This window comes from Neofelis nebulosa, chromosome 4 (assembly GCF_028018385.1).
Source record: "Neofelis nebulosa isolate mNeoNeb1 chromosome 4, mNeoNeb1.pri, whole genome shotgun sequence".
NCBI classification, from domain to species: Eukaryota; Metazoa; Chordata; class Mammalia; order Carnivora; family Felidae; genus Neofelis; species Neofelis nebulosa.
In genome coordinates, this window is record NC_080785.1 from 147,911,425 (window position 1) to 147,928,616 (window position 17,192).

General features: G+C 49.5%; 1 protein-coding gene across 20 annotated transcripts in view; it reads right to left on the minus strand.

The window, feature by feature from the left end:
• CACNA1D (calcium voltage-gated channel subunit alpha1 D) overlaps positions 1–17,192 on the minus strand; it is a 304,187-nt gene that overhangs the window by 51,634 nt on the left and 235,361 nt on the right. For all 20 annotated transcript variants that reach the window (XM_058726549.1, XM_058726543.1, XM_058726548.1 and 17 more), the window contains 9 exons: positions 16,435–16,494; positions 13,268–13,374; positions 11,589–11,676; positions 10,492–10,599; positions 10,353–10,405; positions 8,720–8,866; positions 7,084–7,285; positions 4,884–5,042; positions 3,449–3,559 (listed from right to left, as the gene is read on the minus strand). In XM_058726549.1, coding sequence (XP_058582532.1) covers positions 3,449–3,559; positions 4,884–5,042; positions 7,084–7,285; positions 8,720–8,866; positions 10,353–10,405; positions 10,492–10,599; positions 11,589–11,676; positions 13,268–13,374; positions 16,435–16,494 — 1,035 coding nt within the window. The remainder of the gene's footprint in view (positions 1–3,448; positions 3,560–4,883; positions 5,043–7,083; positions 7,286–8,719; positions 8,867–10,352; positions 10,406–10,491; positions 10,600–11,588; positions 11,677–13,267; positions 13,375–16,434; positions 16,495–17,192) is intronic.

Below are 17,192 nucleotides of genomic sequence, written 5' to 3' on the forward strand. Positions count from 1 at the left end.
AGGAAGTGGAGGATGTCCTTGAAAAAGATTGCTAAGGCTTTGATAGGAGCCTTTATTCCTGTCAGGGACCCTGGGTCAGGGAATGACATCCCGGGGGGCTGGTGGCAGAAGATACCAGCCTCCATGGTGTTGCAGCTCTGCATGGACGTATGAGAATGTCACCAAAACACTCTATTATTCCCCCAAACCCAACTACCCTTTACTTTTCCCAAGCCCAAGTGGCCAGGAGTATAAATTAGACATTTTCGAGGTAGAACCAAGATCAAAATGCAGACCTGGGAACAAAGTGTGGCTGTTTGGAGAAAAGCCCACAGCCAAGGCAGCTAACCCGACCTCGGGCACATGCTGAACAAAGACAGGTGACATGAGGAAGCACAAAGAGGGGCCTCAGGAAAATGGAAGTGCTCCTTACTTCCTGCAGGAACCAGTACTTCGGAAAAGGCCCTGCTTTTCAATCTCCCTCCCTGGAGCAAGAGAATTCACCAGAGAATTCCAGTGGCTTCCCCTCAGAGTACTGGAGGGAAAGGCCAGGGAAGTGGCCTATCTCTTACTTAAGTCATGACCTCTCTTCCATTTACAACCTGAGGATGGCACAGTCACCTCCAAGTCAAAAGCGCAGTCTAGAGCGTGCAAGATCAACACCGATGCTGGGTTTTCCCTTGGGGAGCAGACAATACACTCAACAGCTTGCTTGCTTTTCCCTAATTCTTGGGCTCTTCGGCTCCTTACCACCCTCCACTCTGGCCTAACCAACACTCAGAATACCTCTTCCCACGCAGTGAGCCTGCCTCGCCGGCCAGGGCAGCTCCCAGGTATGGGTTCCCTACCTCGGCCCTCCCCGCCTGTGGAGGTGGGGTGACCTGACGTGCAGATCCCGGACTTCTCCCTAAATGTGTGCTCCTGGGATGCCCCACCTCTGCATTAGCCTCTTGAATACAGAAGTCCCCATGGTCAGGTTTCCCAGCTCCTTTTAACCGATCCTCCTGACAGTGCTTCCTCGTCCATCCATCAGGGAGGATTTTGTCCAACTTCACTCTCTGGATTTGTATCCCAGAAGGGCTGCAAGCCCATCTCTCCTGACAGATGCTGACAAGTTTTCCAAGAAGGTGTTCCCCTCACTATGGAGAATGCTGCCCTGAGGGGCCCTGCAACAAATTCCAAACAGAGACAAGGGCTTTTCTGAGACGAGACTCAGGGGCTAGGGTTCCCAACCCTTTGTCCCATGTGTCCATCTCCTGGAAGATTCTTCCTCAGCAGCCTCTACAACTGGGTTCCTCAGCCCTACTGCTCCTCCGAGAGGGAGGAGGGGCCTCACTGACTTCTTGGTGAAAGCCTCCTCACCTGGGTTTGCTTTGTCAACCCAGAAGAGAAAAACAAGGAAAAGTCCGGGAGCTTTTTAAGAAGAGCTTTGTTTCCTGGTGAATTGATTCTTTCCTGCTCCTCAACATAAAATCTGTCTCTCCTGGCTTCAGTGAATGCAGACGCCGTGCTCTGCAAGCAAAGAGATGTTCCTATTGCTATTTTATGCTATGGAAATATCTTGCTGGGCAAAACAACAAAGCAGCACAATTTCTAGCGGAAATCACTCATTTTAAAACCCTGATTAATCAGCACTGATTAAAAATTAGCTACTCGTTTCCCTCTTGATATCAACCACTCTTATCATATGCCACCAAACCCTCCTCCCAGGTCTGGTCTCAGCAGGTTACTGGGCAGAGGGGTGTACGAGCCCCTTGGTGTTCCGGCCGGCTAGCAGGCACATGTTCGCACGCACACACACACACACACACACACACACACACACGCACGCGTGCGCTCTCTCACACATACATGCCATGGGCGAGTGTGCCTTCTCTTCAGCCCAGAATAAGCTCTCAAAAACTTCAGAGCTTAATCACCAGGCAGGGGAAGACACGGTAAGGGCATCTAGAATGTTCCAGAGATATGTTCCGTGTTGCATCTTCTCAAGTCCTTTTGATGTTCTTATTTGGCAACCTTTTTCAACAGTCCAGACAAATATTGTTCAAAGAAGTAAAGGTGACAGGGAAGCAAACCAAAAATCTCAAAGGAAATTAAGATGAATTTGGAAAAGGAGGAAATGCTTATGTGTGTAGATATGGACAAGTCACAGTAAATAACATCTGGCCATGCATAAAGTGCCAAATTTGACCCCACTGCAATCACCCCAAGTGATCACTTACAAGTGTCCTTTCTTTTTGGTCCACAAAGATCTGATAAAGATTGCATAGAAATTAATTCAAATTAAAGAAAGGAACAGTTTTGGATTAGAATTCCATGTAAATATGGAGTATGTGAAAACCATCACTTTGTAATCGAAGTCTCAGTAAAATCAGTGTCATCGGATACCTTACACACAGATGAACAAATAACCGGGTCACTGAATTCTGTCACCATTTCATTCTAATGGTTTGGGGCTTTTCTAGCAAAGAAGCTGAGGGTCAAATGTCCCCCGGCCCCGCCGGGGTCTGCTCCTCTGTCTACGGTTTTAGAACAAGGGGGCATCGTTACTTGACGATGATGGTGGTGGCGGTCAGAGTAACAGTACCGGCATGTCCACAGCATGTTACCACATGCCAGGTACTTCTCTAAGCATGGCACAGATAGTGATTCTTTATCCCTCACAGCTGCCTTGTGACACAGAACCAGCAGTGCCCTCATTTTTCAGGCAAGGAAACTGAAGCGCAGAGCAGTGAAGGAACTCACTCGCGTTAGCAAACGGGGACTATGGGTTTGGACCCAAAGTCGTGTGTGCACTTTGACACCGTTCCATCAGCCTCTTCAACCACAGACACTGACAACTAGGGGACTGGATTCGCACCCTCCCCGAAGGCGAGAGGATATGCTGACTAGCCCAACAGAGTTTAACAAACTTCATGTCTTGTTTGGTCTTAAAATCAAGTGACATTTTTCTAAGTCAAATAAACGAAAGGTGGCACGGCAGGAGGAGATCTCCAACTGGTAGAACTTTCCATAAAAGGTGAAAAAGAAGCTGTAGACCAAGAACAAATAAAACCAAAGACTTTCTCCTGGAAACCTAAGAGTAAAATCAAGGCTGAATTCTTTCTAATGGGTTCTGTTTAAAACAGTGTCTCCAGTGCTCAAGCGATGAGGCAAGTTTCCCTGAGAAAGCATGACGTGTTATTCTAGAGACTGAAAACCTAGTTTCAAACAATTTCCATCCTGCAAATTCCCAATTCTGTACCCCTCTCTTCTTTTTCTCAGAATTGTTTTTATGAGGTTTTGTTTTGTAGTTTTGCTTTCCAATATGTACCCAGATGCCCTAATCAGATTCTAACGTTCTCAGGTGATAACCCAGTTATCGGCCAGAGCAATTCAGTGTAACTCAGTAACACACAATGAACAGGAAGTGTGTGCTTCTCTGGGGTGATTCAACAACAGTCTTCGGAAGGTGGGTCCAGCTACTCACCTTAGGTTTAAATGCAATGACTTTCAAAACCATCTCGACGGTGAACACCCCAGTGAAGACCATGTTCAGAATGTCCATGGCGTCATTAAATATCTTGGACTGCTCGTGGTGCTGTGGATGATGACAGAGGCATGGTTCTCAGAAGACCCAGCCCAGCCAGCCTCACGAAAGGAGGCTCCCCAGCCCCCTGGTCCCTGTAGGCATCCACCCTCTGCTTGGACATGGAGGCAACCTTCACTGGTTCTAGCACACGTGATTAACTCACCACAAAACACAGGGGAGCCTTGACAGAATGAGGATGATTGGAAGATGAAGGGGAAATACATCCATGTCCTCCGCTCAGGATGAAGGGAACCCACCCTTCCTCCTGGCTGGGTTTACGTTCAGGGCCTTGACCCAGGCACAAGGCAGAACCCACCCAAATGTCTACGACTAAAGGTAGGATTTGGTTGGAGATCATTTTGATGCCATTATTAGGTCCACGTTCAATAAAAGGCCATATTATCTTGACCTCACACTTCTTCCCTACATTGGCATGTGGTCCTTCTCGTTCATAAAGACTTCTCAAATTTACAAAAACATGCCAGAAAATGTCCCTCTGGTGGCTTTTAGACCCATTTTCTAAACAGCACTGGGAGTTGGTTTGATTTGCTCAAGTTGTGTGGAAACTGGATCTAGACCTTGGCTTCTGTGCTAGGGAATTATCTACTCAACAGTATAACTGCCAGACCTGCTCACTGTTAATACCAACTTGGCCAACTGAAGGGAGTTACATGCCTTGCCCCCAGTATAGTAAGAAGTGGCTATATTGCAGGTCAAGCTCTTCCCCATGAACTGGAAGATTCCCCACTCTCATACTGAGAGCTCCTTGAGGACAGAAATGTGACTTAGGTTTTGTTTTTCAACACTGGGTGTTTACTTTGTGACGGGCCCAGTGCCAGTGCCTGATGTGAATTTTCCAGTGCAAACCTTACCTCTGGCATAGATATGATAGATTTCCTATTTTGCCAATGAAGAAAGCAAGGCTCGGAGGATTTAAATAACCTTGCCAAGATTGCCCATCTGGTAAGGAGTAAGGCAGGACTGGAATGCCTGTCTGTCCAACTCCACACAGACCAAGCTTTAGTCCTCAGATGCTCCCTGGCCGCAGGAGGCCCATAGTAAATGTTTACAGAATTGAATGCCAGGTCCAGGCTCCAGGGAAATGTTACCTATGGTCATGCTGTAGAGGTGGTCTCTTAAACAAGAGGGCCATCCTAGATGCCTGCCGTGACAGCTGTTAGCCAGAATGGGACTCTGGCCAAACTACAGCCTAGATTCATCAGAAAATCAAACCCATTCTCTTGTGACGGGGTGGCATGCCCCCCTGAGAATTTGGGGCAGGGGGCTGTGCAGAAGGCCCAGACGTGACCCCCACGGCTGTCTCCATTTTTACCTGCATGGCCAAGCAGAGTGTGTTGAGCATGATGAGGACAAACATCATGTATTCGAAAGGCGAGGAGTTCACCACGTACCAGAACTTGTACTGGTAGGGGTTTTTGGGGATGTATCTCCGCAAGGGACGTGCTTTCAAGGCGTATTCGACACACTGACGCTGCAACGGCAAAAAAAGAGCAAGGAGGGGTCCTGAGCACACCCATGGGAGGCGGATATACTTCCGCCCGCTTTGAAAGGACGGACATGCACCCACCGCGGGGGACTGTGGACCAGGGGGAAACCACGATAGCCACTCCCACGGGTGCCTTGGTCACTGGCCAAGGGCCTCTAGCTCCGTCACCTCATCAACCCCTCACAGCAACCTGGGGGGTGGGTTAGCAGAGCACCGAGTCTGCTTCCATTTTCCTTATTAAGACGGAAGGCCAGAGCCGTGAAATGCCTTGCTGGAGGTTCTTTGGTACACAAGCAGAGGAGCAGAGCCTCATCCCTACCTTTCCTCTCTGCTGGTGCATTATGCCTGCGGTTCTGGCACCTCTAGGAAAGGAAGCCAGGTAACAAGAGGCACAGAAATCCTGCGGAGCCAGAGAGGCTGGACTCACTCCCCAAGACAGGATCCACATGAGACACCTCTTGGGAGCCAGACCGTATTAACCACACGTGTCTAATGGTGTGTCTGCCTGGGACCTTCTGACACTCGGGAGCTTGTCATGTTCATCTCAGAGCCCCCAGGACGTGGTCAGCAATGATGGCCAGAGCACTGTCCTTCTCACTCACTCTGGGGTGAGACTGGTCCACCCTTTGCAGCCCAGAGGGACCTCCAGCCCCGTGGGCTCAGTGTAAGGCCCCACTTGCTCTTAGACCCAGACCAACTCCATTCTCCTGCTTTGACCCTGGGTTCTGAATTCAGATAGGCTCCCTCTGTCCAGAATCTGGCCCTGCTGTGACCCCTCACACTGACTCCAGGGACCCCCAATTCGAACCTCTTCTGGACCTCAAGTGCTGACACAATTGTAGCTCTGGTTCTGCCACCTCAGCCAGCCTGGGCCTCGCCCTGACATTCTCCTTCCAGGGGCTGGGAGGTGGGAGGAGTGGGGGATGATGAGGAGCAGGACCAGGCTTCCTTCTGATCACCCCTTATGGGATCTGAAGGGACACCCTGACAACTCAAAGCAACATCTTCCTACAAACCAAGCCGGCCCTGTCCTCATTGCCCCAGAGGGCACAGCTGCGGCCGGAGACAGCCAGCCTTACCACAGCCACTTCCTCTCAGGAACCCAGGCTGGCACATGTTCCCTGCTCCTATGTCATCATCAAATGGGAGTGCTAGCAAACCAGGACCCAGGGGAAACTCCCAGAGCAGAATCTCCACCTCACCATCTTCTCGCGCTGGAAGGGACCTCTAAAAGCAACTCCTGGGTGCCCTCAATCTACAGCAAGCCCAGAGAGGAGCAGGTCTCCTGGCTCTCTCATATCATCACTCAATCGGAGCCAAAGGCCCCTGCTGCTATCAGATTTGTTCAAACAAGGCAGTGGATAACAGGAGAATGACACCAGTGCAATATTAGACACAGGTTTAAAGTTAGTGACTTTTCCTGCAGTGTGATAGGTTACTTCCTCCTAAGTCAATGGTTCTCAACCATGGGACATTTGGCAATGTCTGGAGAGGTCTTCTGGTTGTCAAAACTCAGGGCAGCGGGTTGCTACTGGAATTGAGTGGGTATAGTCCAGGGATTCTGTTAAACATCCTACAAAGCACACAATGCTCAACTGAAAATTATCTAGCCTAAAATATCAATAATGCTGAGGTTGAGGAGATAAGACACAATCCACGCCGCCTCCCCCCCCCCCCATAAGGGCTGTGGGAGGAGCAGTGGGTGCTTTCCGGCCCCTGGCCACATCCCCCACCAAGCTTACGAGCCATCACTCATGGGTCATGCCTGCAGAAGGTGGCCTAAGCATTCTTTGACTTCTCCATAGGGTGGGGTTGATTTCACAATTACAAGGTCTGATCTGTATCTGAGAAACGCGCTCTCCTCAGCAAGGACTCAAAGTGGCTGAGAGGGTGCTGTGAACAGGGCCCAAGTCCCCAGGACAGCCAGCGGATGCACGCCTTCTGTGTGCATGGAAGAAGCTGGCAACACACGAGCCACTCCTCTCTTGCTCAAGGGACAGAAGCCCAAACAGTGTGTGACTTTAACCTGATTTTTGTCCAGCTCACAGTTCTTATACTCTTTCTCTCCCTGCTCCTGAAATGTGACGATGACGAAGCCCACAAAGATGTTCATCATGAAGAAAGCCACAATGATGATGTAGATGATGAAGAAGATGGAGATCTCCACGCGGTAGTTGTAGATGGGGCCAACATTCTCTCCGTTGGAGTCGATGGCTTTATACAGCAACCTGGAGAACAGAAGGACTGGGTGAGCCCCGCCGCCTGCCCAGACGTGCACCTCTTCTGACGGCCTCTGTGGGCCCGCCCCCTGCCTGTCAGACCTCTCCCTCGGAGCCCACCCATAGCCCCTGGACACACAGGTCCCCGAGGCACCCTCCTTGGCATTAGGCCCAGCCGGCCCAGCGCCCAGAGGAGGGGACACCTGAGATACATTTGTTGACTGATGTTTTGAGGACATGAGAAAAGATTTCATGGATATTCAACAATGCTCCTTTTTACTGACAGATGGGAGAGAGGAAGGACACCACGTGTAAGACACTGGCAGAACTGAAAACTGTACACACGCCAACAAGGACAATAAGCGAGCAACCCGGGATTTCCAAAGAACTGAGAAGTTCCCCAAACTGAAATATACACAGAAATTAAATATATGCTAAGCAGAACTCTCAGTAGGAAGAAAGGAAATTACCGTAAGATCCCCAAGTTAAAATTACCCCCACTCTGATGCAGATTCAGCACTGTCAGGGCGCCCACCCCACGCTGGGCTGTGCTACACACTTTCACAGCCATCTGCAAAGGCAGACATTACAGTCATCCCCATTGTACGGAAGCTCACAGAGCGATCTAGGTGACCAAAGTCATACTCCTTGGGGGCAAAGCCAGGAGATGAGCCCAGCTCCTCTGAGCCCCAGGTCCCAAATCTGCTCACTTTCCCTCACCTGCCATCCTGATTTGCTAAAACACACTGCTGAAAACCCAAGAGTGCAGCCAGTGCCTCCACAGAGTAAAGGGGCTCACTTCTGCCTCTTTTCTCCCCAGGACCAGTTCCCTAATGAACAAACCCCTCCCACAGGCTCTCCCGTAAAACTTCTGACTCTCCCATGCATCCAGAGAGTTCTGCCAGCCTGACAGAGTGAACTTGTCCACCTTCTGCAGTTCCTCTGGGCGTGAGAACTTGACATTCGGGACTCTGCGTATGTACATACATCTAGGTGGCAGGAGCTGGGGCTGGGGTGGGTATCAGAGCACAGGGAACAAAGGTGTAAGAGACTTCCCTTTTGTATTCTACCTTCTTCCCTGCTTCTGGATTTTTTTTTTTAACTTTACTCATCAAAATCCTAGCCATCCTTCAGAACCCTATTCTGCACATCTCTGACACGGCAGAAGCTCCTGCCTGGTTTGACTGCCTGATACTCTGACTAGCTTCGGGCCTCGAAGAGAGGAACATGTTGAGACCACTGTTTCTCCCACAGGGCTTAACACAGCACACTGCACGGAGCTGGTACCAAAAGCACATTTTATGAGTGAGCAAGTGAGCGGGTCAGTGAAAGACATGGCACTTTGGCAGCCACCCGTGTCTGGCGCACATTAGAACTGGGAACGAATGACTGAATGACTGAATGGATGGCTTGGGACATTATCAAGGTGTTCTCTATACTTACGCAGGCCAGCCCTCAAACGTGGAGACCGTGAACAGCGCCATCATAGCAGAAAGGACGTTGTCAAAGTTGAAATCACTATTTTGCCAGATCCTCTCACGGACCACAGGGTTATCAACGTCCCCATCCTTGTAGAGGATGAAAAGCCCCCTAAGGAGGAAAAGAAGTGTGGGTCATCCTGGCTTGACCTGAGATCAGTCACAGCTGCTCCAAGGCCACGTCCAGGCACCATTGCACTGTCTGCCAGCCAGGCCCCACCTCTGGGCCGAGCACAGCCTGAGTTTTTCCTCTTCTTGTCCTGCGTTTACTCTAGTCTACAGTTCCAATAATCACTGAGGACCTACTAGTTTAATGAGTATTCTCTAGAGCAACTAGGCAGATATCCAGCATATGGTTGATAACAAATGAAAACTACCAAACAGTTAACGCCTCTCATGCGATGGGCTCAACGCATACACTGAAGACTCAGAGGCTCTGGCCTGGAGAATTCTGCAAGCTCCGGGAAGCAAGCCCGGGTACACCCTCCTCTCGGCTTTTTGGCTGTAATCACACTCTTTCTCTTTGTATTAACGATATTCCCAGTTTTCTTTCTAAAATAATTCTATAATTTCTGATACACAATATTTGTCATCGAATTTCATTTCTGGAAAGGGGCCAATGTCTTTATTCCACAGATGGGGAAGCAGAGGCTTAGTGAGAGAAGAGAAGGGGTCTTCACCCAGCTGCCTTGCCGCATAAACTCCAGGGGGCGCCCCCCCCATAAACTCCAGGGGGCGCCCCCCCCCCACAGCCTGCATGGATGATGCCCCCGGAGGTGCACAATCAGTCACACTGAGGCTGATATACTCTGACCGCACCTTCTGCTGAAAAGAAACCCCAAATGGAATGTAAGCAGTGCAAGCAAGTCCTCAGTCGGTGCCGTCCCAAAGGGATGGGGACACACAGAACTCTACGCGGTCTTACAACCTGAGGCAATGGTTTCGTGTCTGCCTTCATATTCTTCCGGACATGTTGGGATAAGAGGCATGAGTATTTCTCACTTTGTCTCTCCTCTGCCTGTTCTTGTGAATAAAAATATGCCCCGAATGTGGGTGCCAAGAGCAAGGGGAGAAAGGCAGCCTGGAAAACATGTCGGTAGAGGCTAGCCAGCTCCTGAATGCCAGGGAGTTGAGCTTCGAGTTCCAGTTGGCGGGGGGGGGGGGGAGGGGGATTTATCCATGTGGCTGGAAGGTGGGGGGGCTCTCTGGGGAATTTTGGAATTGTTATTTTAGGTTTCAGTGCATGCCCTCCCCTTGATTTTAGAGATTCTATACCAAACATCAAAAGCCATCTATCCATTCTTTTGGGGGTGATAAAGGTTTGGAACTAGAACGAATAGGCCATGCTTGTCCCACAGTGTGACTGTACTAAATGTCACTGAATTGCACAGTTTAAAATGATTACTTTTATGATATGTGAATGTCACTTCAAAACTACCACCACCCCACCCCCCCCCCACCCTCTCTCCAGCCGTGAGCTGAGCATACAAGCCTCTCACAATCCATGATGAAAACTTCTGAAAAGTGAGCACAAGCAGACCCTCCAAGTGTCTTATTTGTGCTTCCTCGTTCCCTACTCTCACGTTCAGGACACTCACCTGCACTCTTCGGGGTTACTTTTGGCTTCGTCCGTGCAGCGATAGAACTTCCCCTGTGTACAGAAGAGATAGGCAGTCAAATGCAGGCTCCCCACAAAGAGATCAGCTGGGCTTCAGTCCAGAAGGCACATCCACGTACCTTGAACAACTGGACCCCGATGCAGGCGAACATGAACTGGAGAAGGGTGGTGACGATCATGATGTTGCCGATAGTCCGGATGGCCACGAAGACGCACTGGACCACGTGCTGGGGAGAGAGGACCCGGGGAAGGCAGAGGGACGTCATCTGCTTTTGTTGTTTCAGCCACAGGGCGAGCTAATACCCGCCAGGATTTTCTACGTTTATGTGCATTTTTATATGATTTTCCAAATTTGTGCCTCCCTTGCACTTGTTTTTCAGGTAGTTATCTGTGGGGAGTTACCCCTGGTGCAGTGGGGCCACCTGGGAGGAGCACCCTACAGACCAGCCCCTCCCTGGTTTCCTCCAAAGTGGTTTAGTCAGAAGAAACAGTACCAGGTGCGGCACTGCCTGGCACACAGGTCCACAGGGACCCCTGCCCCCCATAAAAGGACTCAGGAAAATGCAAAACCTCTGGCCTTTTATACAACCTGCATGAGAATAGATTTAAAGACCAAAATAAACCCAAGATCATATTATTTGTTTAATTTTTTCAGTTTATTTCTTTTAGCAATCTGTACCCCAACGTGGCACTCAAGCGCACGACCCTGAGACCAAGCATTGCGTGCTCCTCTGATTGAGCCAGCGAGGCACCCCAACCCAAGAAAATACTAATAATTTTTAAAAAGTAATAGAACAGTAATCTCATAAAGAAAAATAAATTAGCAAAGAGAAAGAAAATATTTGTAAAATGCTTTCAGCACTTGTCAGAGGTAGTGTCACTGGTTAGAAATGGCCTTTCTAGGGGCATCTGAAAGGTGAGGTGAGGTGGAGGTGAGGAAAGGTGGAGAGGTTCTTGTGTTCGAGCTCCACATCGGGCCGTCTGTGGTCAGCATCAGATTCTCTGTCTCCTTCTCTCTCTCTGCCCCCCCTCCCCCGTGTGCATGCACATGCATGCGCTCTCTCCCAAAAATACAAACATTAGAAAATAATAATAAAATGTTCAGAAAAAAAAAAAAATGTCCTTTCCAAATGTGCAGCCGTGTAAAACCCATCAAGCCTCAGCCCAGCTCTGGCCCCAACCAAAGCAGCCTGGGCCTGAGGGCAGAAATCCAAACCTTAAGTCCTTTTGCTCTGTTGATCGCCCTGAGCGGCCTCAGGACCCTTAAGACCCTCAGAATCTTCACAACAGAGATGGCACTGGATCTAAGGAAAAGAGCAAAGAAGGAAGGCAGAGTGTATTACAATCAGATAAAATACTTTGTAATTATTTCACGTGGCCTTCACTGCAGGACCATGGCCCGGGTGGGGCTGAGCTCACCTCCCCCCAGTGCCCCTCCCCCCAGCGCCCTCCCTCTCTCTCTCTCTCTCTCTCTCACACACACACACACACACACACACTCACACTCACACTCACACACACATAGGTCTTTCTCCATCCAGCCCACACTCACAGCCCCTCCTGGGCCAGGCCCATGGGACTCGCAGAGGCCCTGACTGGGGCGTGGAGCTAAGGCAGCAGAGGCACAATTTAGCAATTTCCTTTGTCCTTTTTGCTCAGTGTAAATGCTAGGCAGTCCTTGGCTTTTAGGCTGCAGGTTTGTTTGGTCGGGTTTGCTCTCAGAGGTGGGAGAGCTGCTGTGATGCCCTGTGCGGGGCTTCTCTGGCCTCTGCGGAGTTCGCTGTTGGGTGGGACACAATCACCACCTGTGTGGTGGGGCTGACAACGGAGGGGATGCAGGACAAGCTGCCAGGAGAGCACATCCTCTGGGAGCTGGGGACATGGTAGCCATGTGAGTCCAGGGGTCAGCGGGACAAAGGCGGGGGGTGCTCCAGGGCAGACGGGAGAACACGGCTCACGCAGCCCCACAGGCAGCTGGAGCACATGCTCGGGAGGCAGAGGGCAGACACAGCCTGGCATTTATGGGGCCTGCAAAGATGCTGTGAGAACACCCTCTCTCTAGCTGCGACTGCTGCCTCCCTCCTCCTGGGCAGTGGTGGGAGGTGAGGACCAGCACAGAGGGCCATCTCAGGCAGGGGTCCTCGGTCTTCTGAGGGGGATGCAGCCTCCCCATTTAACTTGAGCTCGGAGGTAGTAGGTGAGCACGTTTCCTCATAGGGGGTACTGATGGCCAGCACCTGAGCACAGGTACTTGTAAGTCAGCAGGAAAGCAAGGCCACGGCGGGACATTCCTACGGGAACTTCTGCCGCAGACCCCCGAGGTACAGCAGGCAGGTAGCTTGCAGCTAGCTGGGGCTATTCCCCACCAGACATTGGTAAAGGCCATGGAAAGGCCCTGGGGCCCTGAGTTGTAGCCTCGGCCCCCTTCTAGCTGAAACTTGTAGAAGACAAAAGAAAGGGGTCATGGCAGCTGCTATATCCTGGAGATCAAGGGAGGAAGCCTTCAATATCCAATCAGTAAGTTCCCCCAGAGGCCCCCTCTTGTATGAGAACTGTAGTCCTGTTGTATGAGAGAAGGACTACATGATGCCCGGGAGGAAGCTGAACTAGAACCGGGCTTCCCTCTCTCCCAGTTCAGACTTCTCCGTTGAAAGCAAATATCACAGACAGTAATATGCCCAACCTGGCAGGGGGCATGGAGAGAAGGAGAAACACAAGAAACACGAACAGTGCCAATGCCCTCTGGCATGCACACAAATCGGGCTTTCCGGGGTAACTGAATGCACTTGTTAAAGTGATGCCTAGCCTTTATGAATTATGTTAAAATCCCTCCCAGAAACCATCCTGCCCAAGAGTCCTGTGCTCACACACTCACACCCACCCCAGAATACTTACTGGATCCCAAATGATACCAGGGATACCCCGACAACCAGCATATCCAGCAGATTGAAGTAGTTCCTGCAGAAAGCCCCTTTGTGGAGGAAAGCTCCAAAAGTCGCCATCTATAAACAGAATCATGAGTGATTTACTGTGTTTTTTTTTCTTTCTCTCCAGAAGAAAAGAAACCTGGGCTCTTTACAAAACCTCCAGGAAAGTACTTTATTAACAAGCATGCATTAGGAAGCCAGACATATAAACTAGCAGGGCTGAGCCACCAGATATTGGTTCAATAATGGAAATGGGGCAGCAGATTTCAGACACATTTCAGAGGAGACCAGTCTAGACTTCATATCAGTGATAGTAAACTGCAAGTAGGAATCCAACGTGGGCAGGTCCAAAGAGCCTGTCCCAGGAGTGTCCGCATGGCTCTGCTCATCAGGTAACTTGGCTGCCCCACAAAACGCTGGCTGTGGCCCCTGAGGCCCCAGGAGAGCCTACATCACTGACTCCAGCATGCCTTCACAGTGCGGCTAGCGAAAGTGCTGGAGCCCAAAGCTCATAGGCTCTGTTCACAGAGACTCACGCTGTTTAGGCCCCTGCCTGCTGCTAATGGTCCTCCAGCAAGACATCCAGTTTACACGGTGCTTCGGGGGCACCTGGGTGGGGGCGCTCAGTCGGTTAAGCATTTGACTTTAGCTCAGGTCACGATCTCAGGGTTCATGGGTTCGAGCCCTGTGTCGGGCTCTGTGCTGACGGATCAGAGCCTGGAGCCTGCTTCGGATTCTGTGTCTCCCTCTCTCTCTGTCCCTTCCCCGCTCGTGCTCTTTGTCTCTCAAACATAATGTTTAAAAAAAAAATGGTGCTTCCAAGCCCAGCGACTCCAGCACATGCAAGGTGTGGCCAGGAAGCTGTCACAGGCCTCTCCCCAGGGCAGTTGCCCTGCTTTGCAGTCAATGTCATGTGCACCCAGAGCACCACCTCAGGTGCCCCAGAAAGGTGCCTACTGGCGATGCACAAAGGAGTTTAGTGAGGATGTTCCCAGAGCAAAAACAGCAAAGTACACAGGGTTCATTGTGTGCTAAAAAAAAAAAAAAAAGGAGGGGGGAGGGCGTCTGGGTGGCTCAGTCAGTTGGGCATCCAACTTCGGCTCAGGCCATGATCTTGCTGTTGCCGAGTTCGAGCTCCGGGTCGGGCTCGTGCTGACAGCTCAGAGCCTGGAGCCTGCTTCGGATTCTGTGTTTCCCTCTCTCTCTTCTTCCCCTCCCCCCCGCTCTCTCTCTCAAAAATAAATAAACATTAAAAAAAAAAAAAAGATGAAGGAGGCTCAGGGGAGTATAGAACAGGAGGGCCAGAGTCATGAAACAGTTACACTGAACCATATAAAATCGCCAACACACCACCATTCTTGACCTACACAAATGGCAGTTTGCTGTGGTTCAACCGAATAGCCATATAGCCTTGCCAGTGTTCCCACGGCCAGCAGGAACCACTGCTTCAGATGCTAGATGCTTCTCGGCGAGCTTCCATTGTCTGAATCCTTCCGGTTTCTAAGCTTGTTTCCCACCCTCTCACACAGGTTTTAAATGAAGAAAACTCAGAATACTTAAGTCACTGAGGCAAATATGCAGAAATTTAAAAGCAACAATGGTTTTTTTGTTTCTTTTAAGTAACCCTGTATCTCATTGGCCCCAAAGCCCACGAATGATCAAAATCATTTAACAACTTAGACATGTGGGAAGTAGAATAAAACCTCGATGAGCTGAGCTAACAGATTAAGTAGATCATGTTCCCCATTCAGTTTGAAGAGAAGGCGGCAAATTATAAGGAAAAAAAAAAAGACAGCTCAGGATGAAGTAGAGGCAGGGTGAGTATGCTTGACCCCACCCCCTGTGCATTATGTGCGTACTCCGTATGACGGAGGCCCTGTTAGATTCAGCTAACCCCCGCACCCACTTAGGAGACAACTGTCGGCCACATTCACCGGCTTAAAGGCAGGAAAGTGAATGTGAATTTTTAGATTTTTTAACAAAGGTTTAAACAGAGGCTGGTTGGTTTTGTGCTAATGTTTTTATTAATTGAAAATAAAAGGAACTCTAAGTACCCCATTCCCTGGCAAAGTTCATCGAGGTTTCATTTCATAAAATATTTTGTAAAGAGCCCAAGTTCTACAGTAGTCGAACATGAAATACATTTCTTTTTCCTGAGATGCACACGTAAAAACCCAAAATTGGTTTAAAGGAAATTGTGGTGAAAATTCCTCAGCTTGTCTCCCCATTGGGACACAGTTGCTCTGACAGTTGTCACGGGCCACACTGTCCCAGTCCTGCAGTGACCCATGCCACTTAGCACGTCAGGGGTGTTCCTGGCTCTCTGCTGCGGGTCTCCAGACCTCGGCACGCGCGGGGAATGAGCCGGGCCCGGGTGGCCTTCGCAATCTGTACACAAACCATGCAGCAATGGCAACTGTGAGCTCATGCATGGGCAGTACATTTAGGGCGCCCTGTCCAAAGGGTGCTCCTTTTGTTTGTGTAAATGTAAGCCCATCCATTAAAGCGTATCAAATATCTTAACACAAATAGGTTATCTTGCAAATCCCATTGCAAGAAAATAGTGTGTTACTATTTTAGGCCACTGAAAACCATTCCATCAAAGAAATGAAAGGAGAGACATTCCCTTCATAGGATAAATGCTTTTCCTCTGACTTTGAGGTCAGGAAAGGTGGAAGAAGGTTCACACATAGTGATGTGTCTGTTGTCAGATGACACATTTCAGAGGATATATTTTAAAAGGAGCAAAATAATTTCCAGTCATTATTATGAAGCCAAAGAAGTTCCTACATGCATTTAAAGGTTAAAAAGAAACAGCAAAAACATGTTGAATGGTTACAGGAACAAAAAAAAAATCCTTTGGTTTACAAAAAAAAGTGTAGCTTGATCACAGAAGGCAAAAAATAAAAAAAAATAGTCAAAAGCACTTCACGCTTCTTTGCCGTGTGTCACACAGGAGCAGGCCCCTTCGACACACTGTTGTGGGACCTGTTACCTTCAAAACGATCTCAAATGCAAAAGTACCAGTGAAGACATAATCTGCGTAACCTAGCATCTGGAAAGTAAACAAAGAATTGCAACTATTATTGCTACAGCTGCTTTAGAGTACGTGAGGATCAATGAAAAAGCCGTTACCTTTAACAGGATTTCAACTGTAAAGATGGCTGTGAAAGCATAGTCAAAGTAACCCAGTATCTGCAAGGTACAACACGTTGGAAATGAGAAAAAGGCATCCGGATGAACTCCAACAGCGTGCGCGCCCATGGGCAGAACCCCCACGTGCAGTCAGACACCCGCACCCCTGAGATAAGCCTCCCGCTCTGGAGGCAGGTGCAGAGACGCTTATAAATGCCCCACCCGGCCCAGTGACAGCTCTTCTTTGTGACCGAGAAAGAGCATCTGGGCACACTTACCTCCTTTCACCACTCATGCGGACTCTCCTCCCTGTCTCGTGTCACGGACAGACAGAAGCTCATTTCTAAAAGCGCTTTGTTAATAACCTCTGCTCATCAGAGCACAACATGGACAAACTTGTGACACCAGATAAACCGGAGCCTTATACACGTTTCAGATTTTTAAAGAGAATTCTTAGAAGAATGATATATGGTGTCATATTTCACCATATAGCTGAGCTTCAGTTTGGTGGAAAAATGCAAATAAAGATGTTAAGTGGCATCCAACAGGGCCAGAAGTTTCCACATGCCCCTTCCGATTCCAGCCCGTGAAAACAGGGTGGAAGTGCCCCTCCGTCACCTGTGTGCAGGGCTGAATAAGTCCTCAGAGAAGAGTTCTACTTATGGTCCTGCTCTGCATCTAACACTGCTCTCTCCAAACACTGGGTTTTTGTTTTTTACCTAGCTGGGCCCACTCAAAGAACAGACTGACCTGGCCTT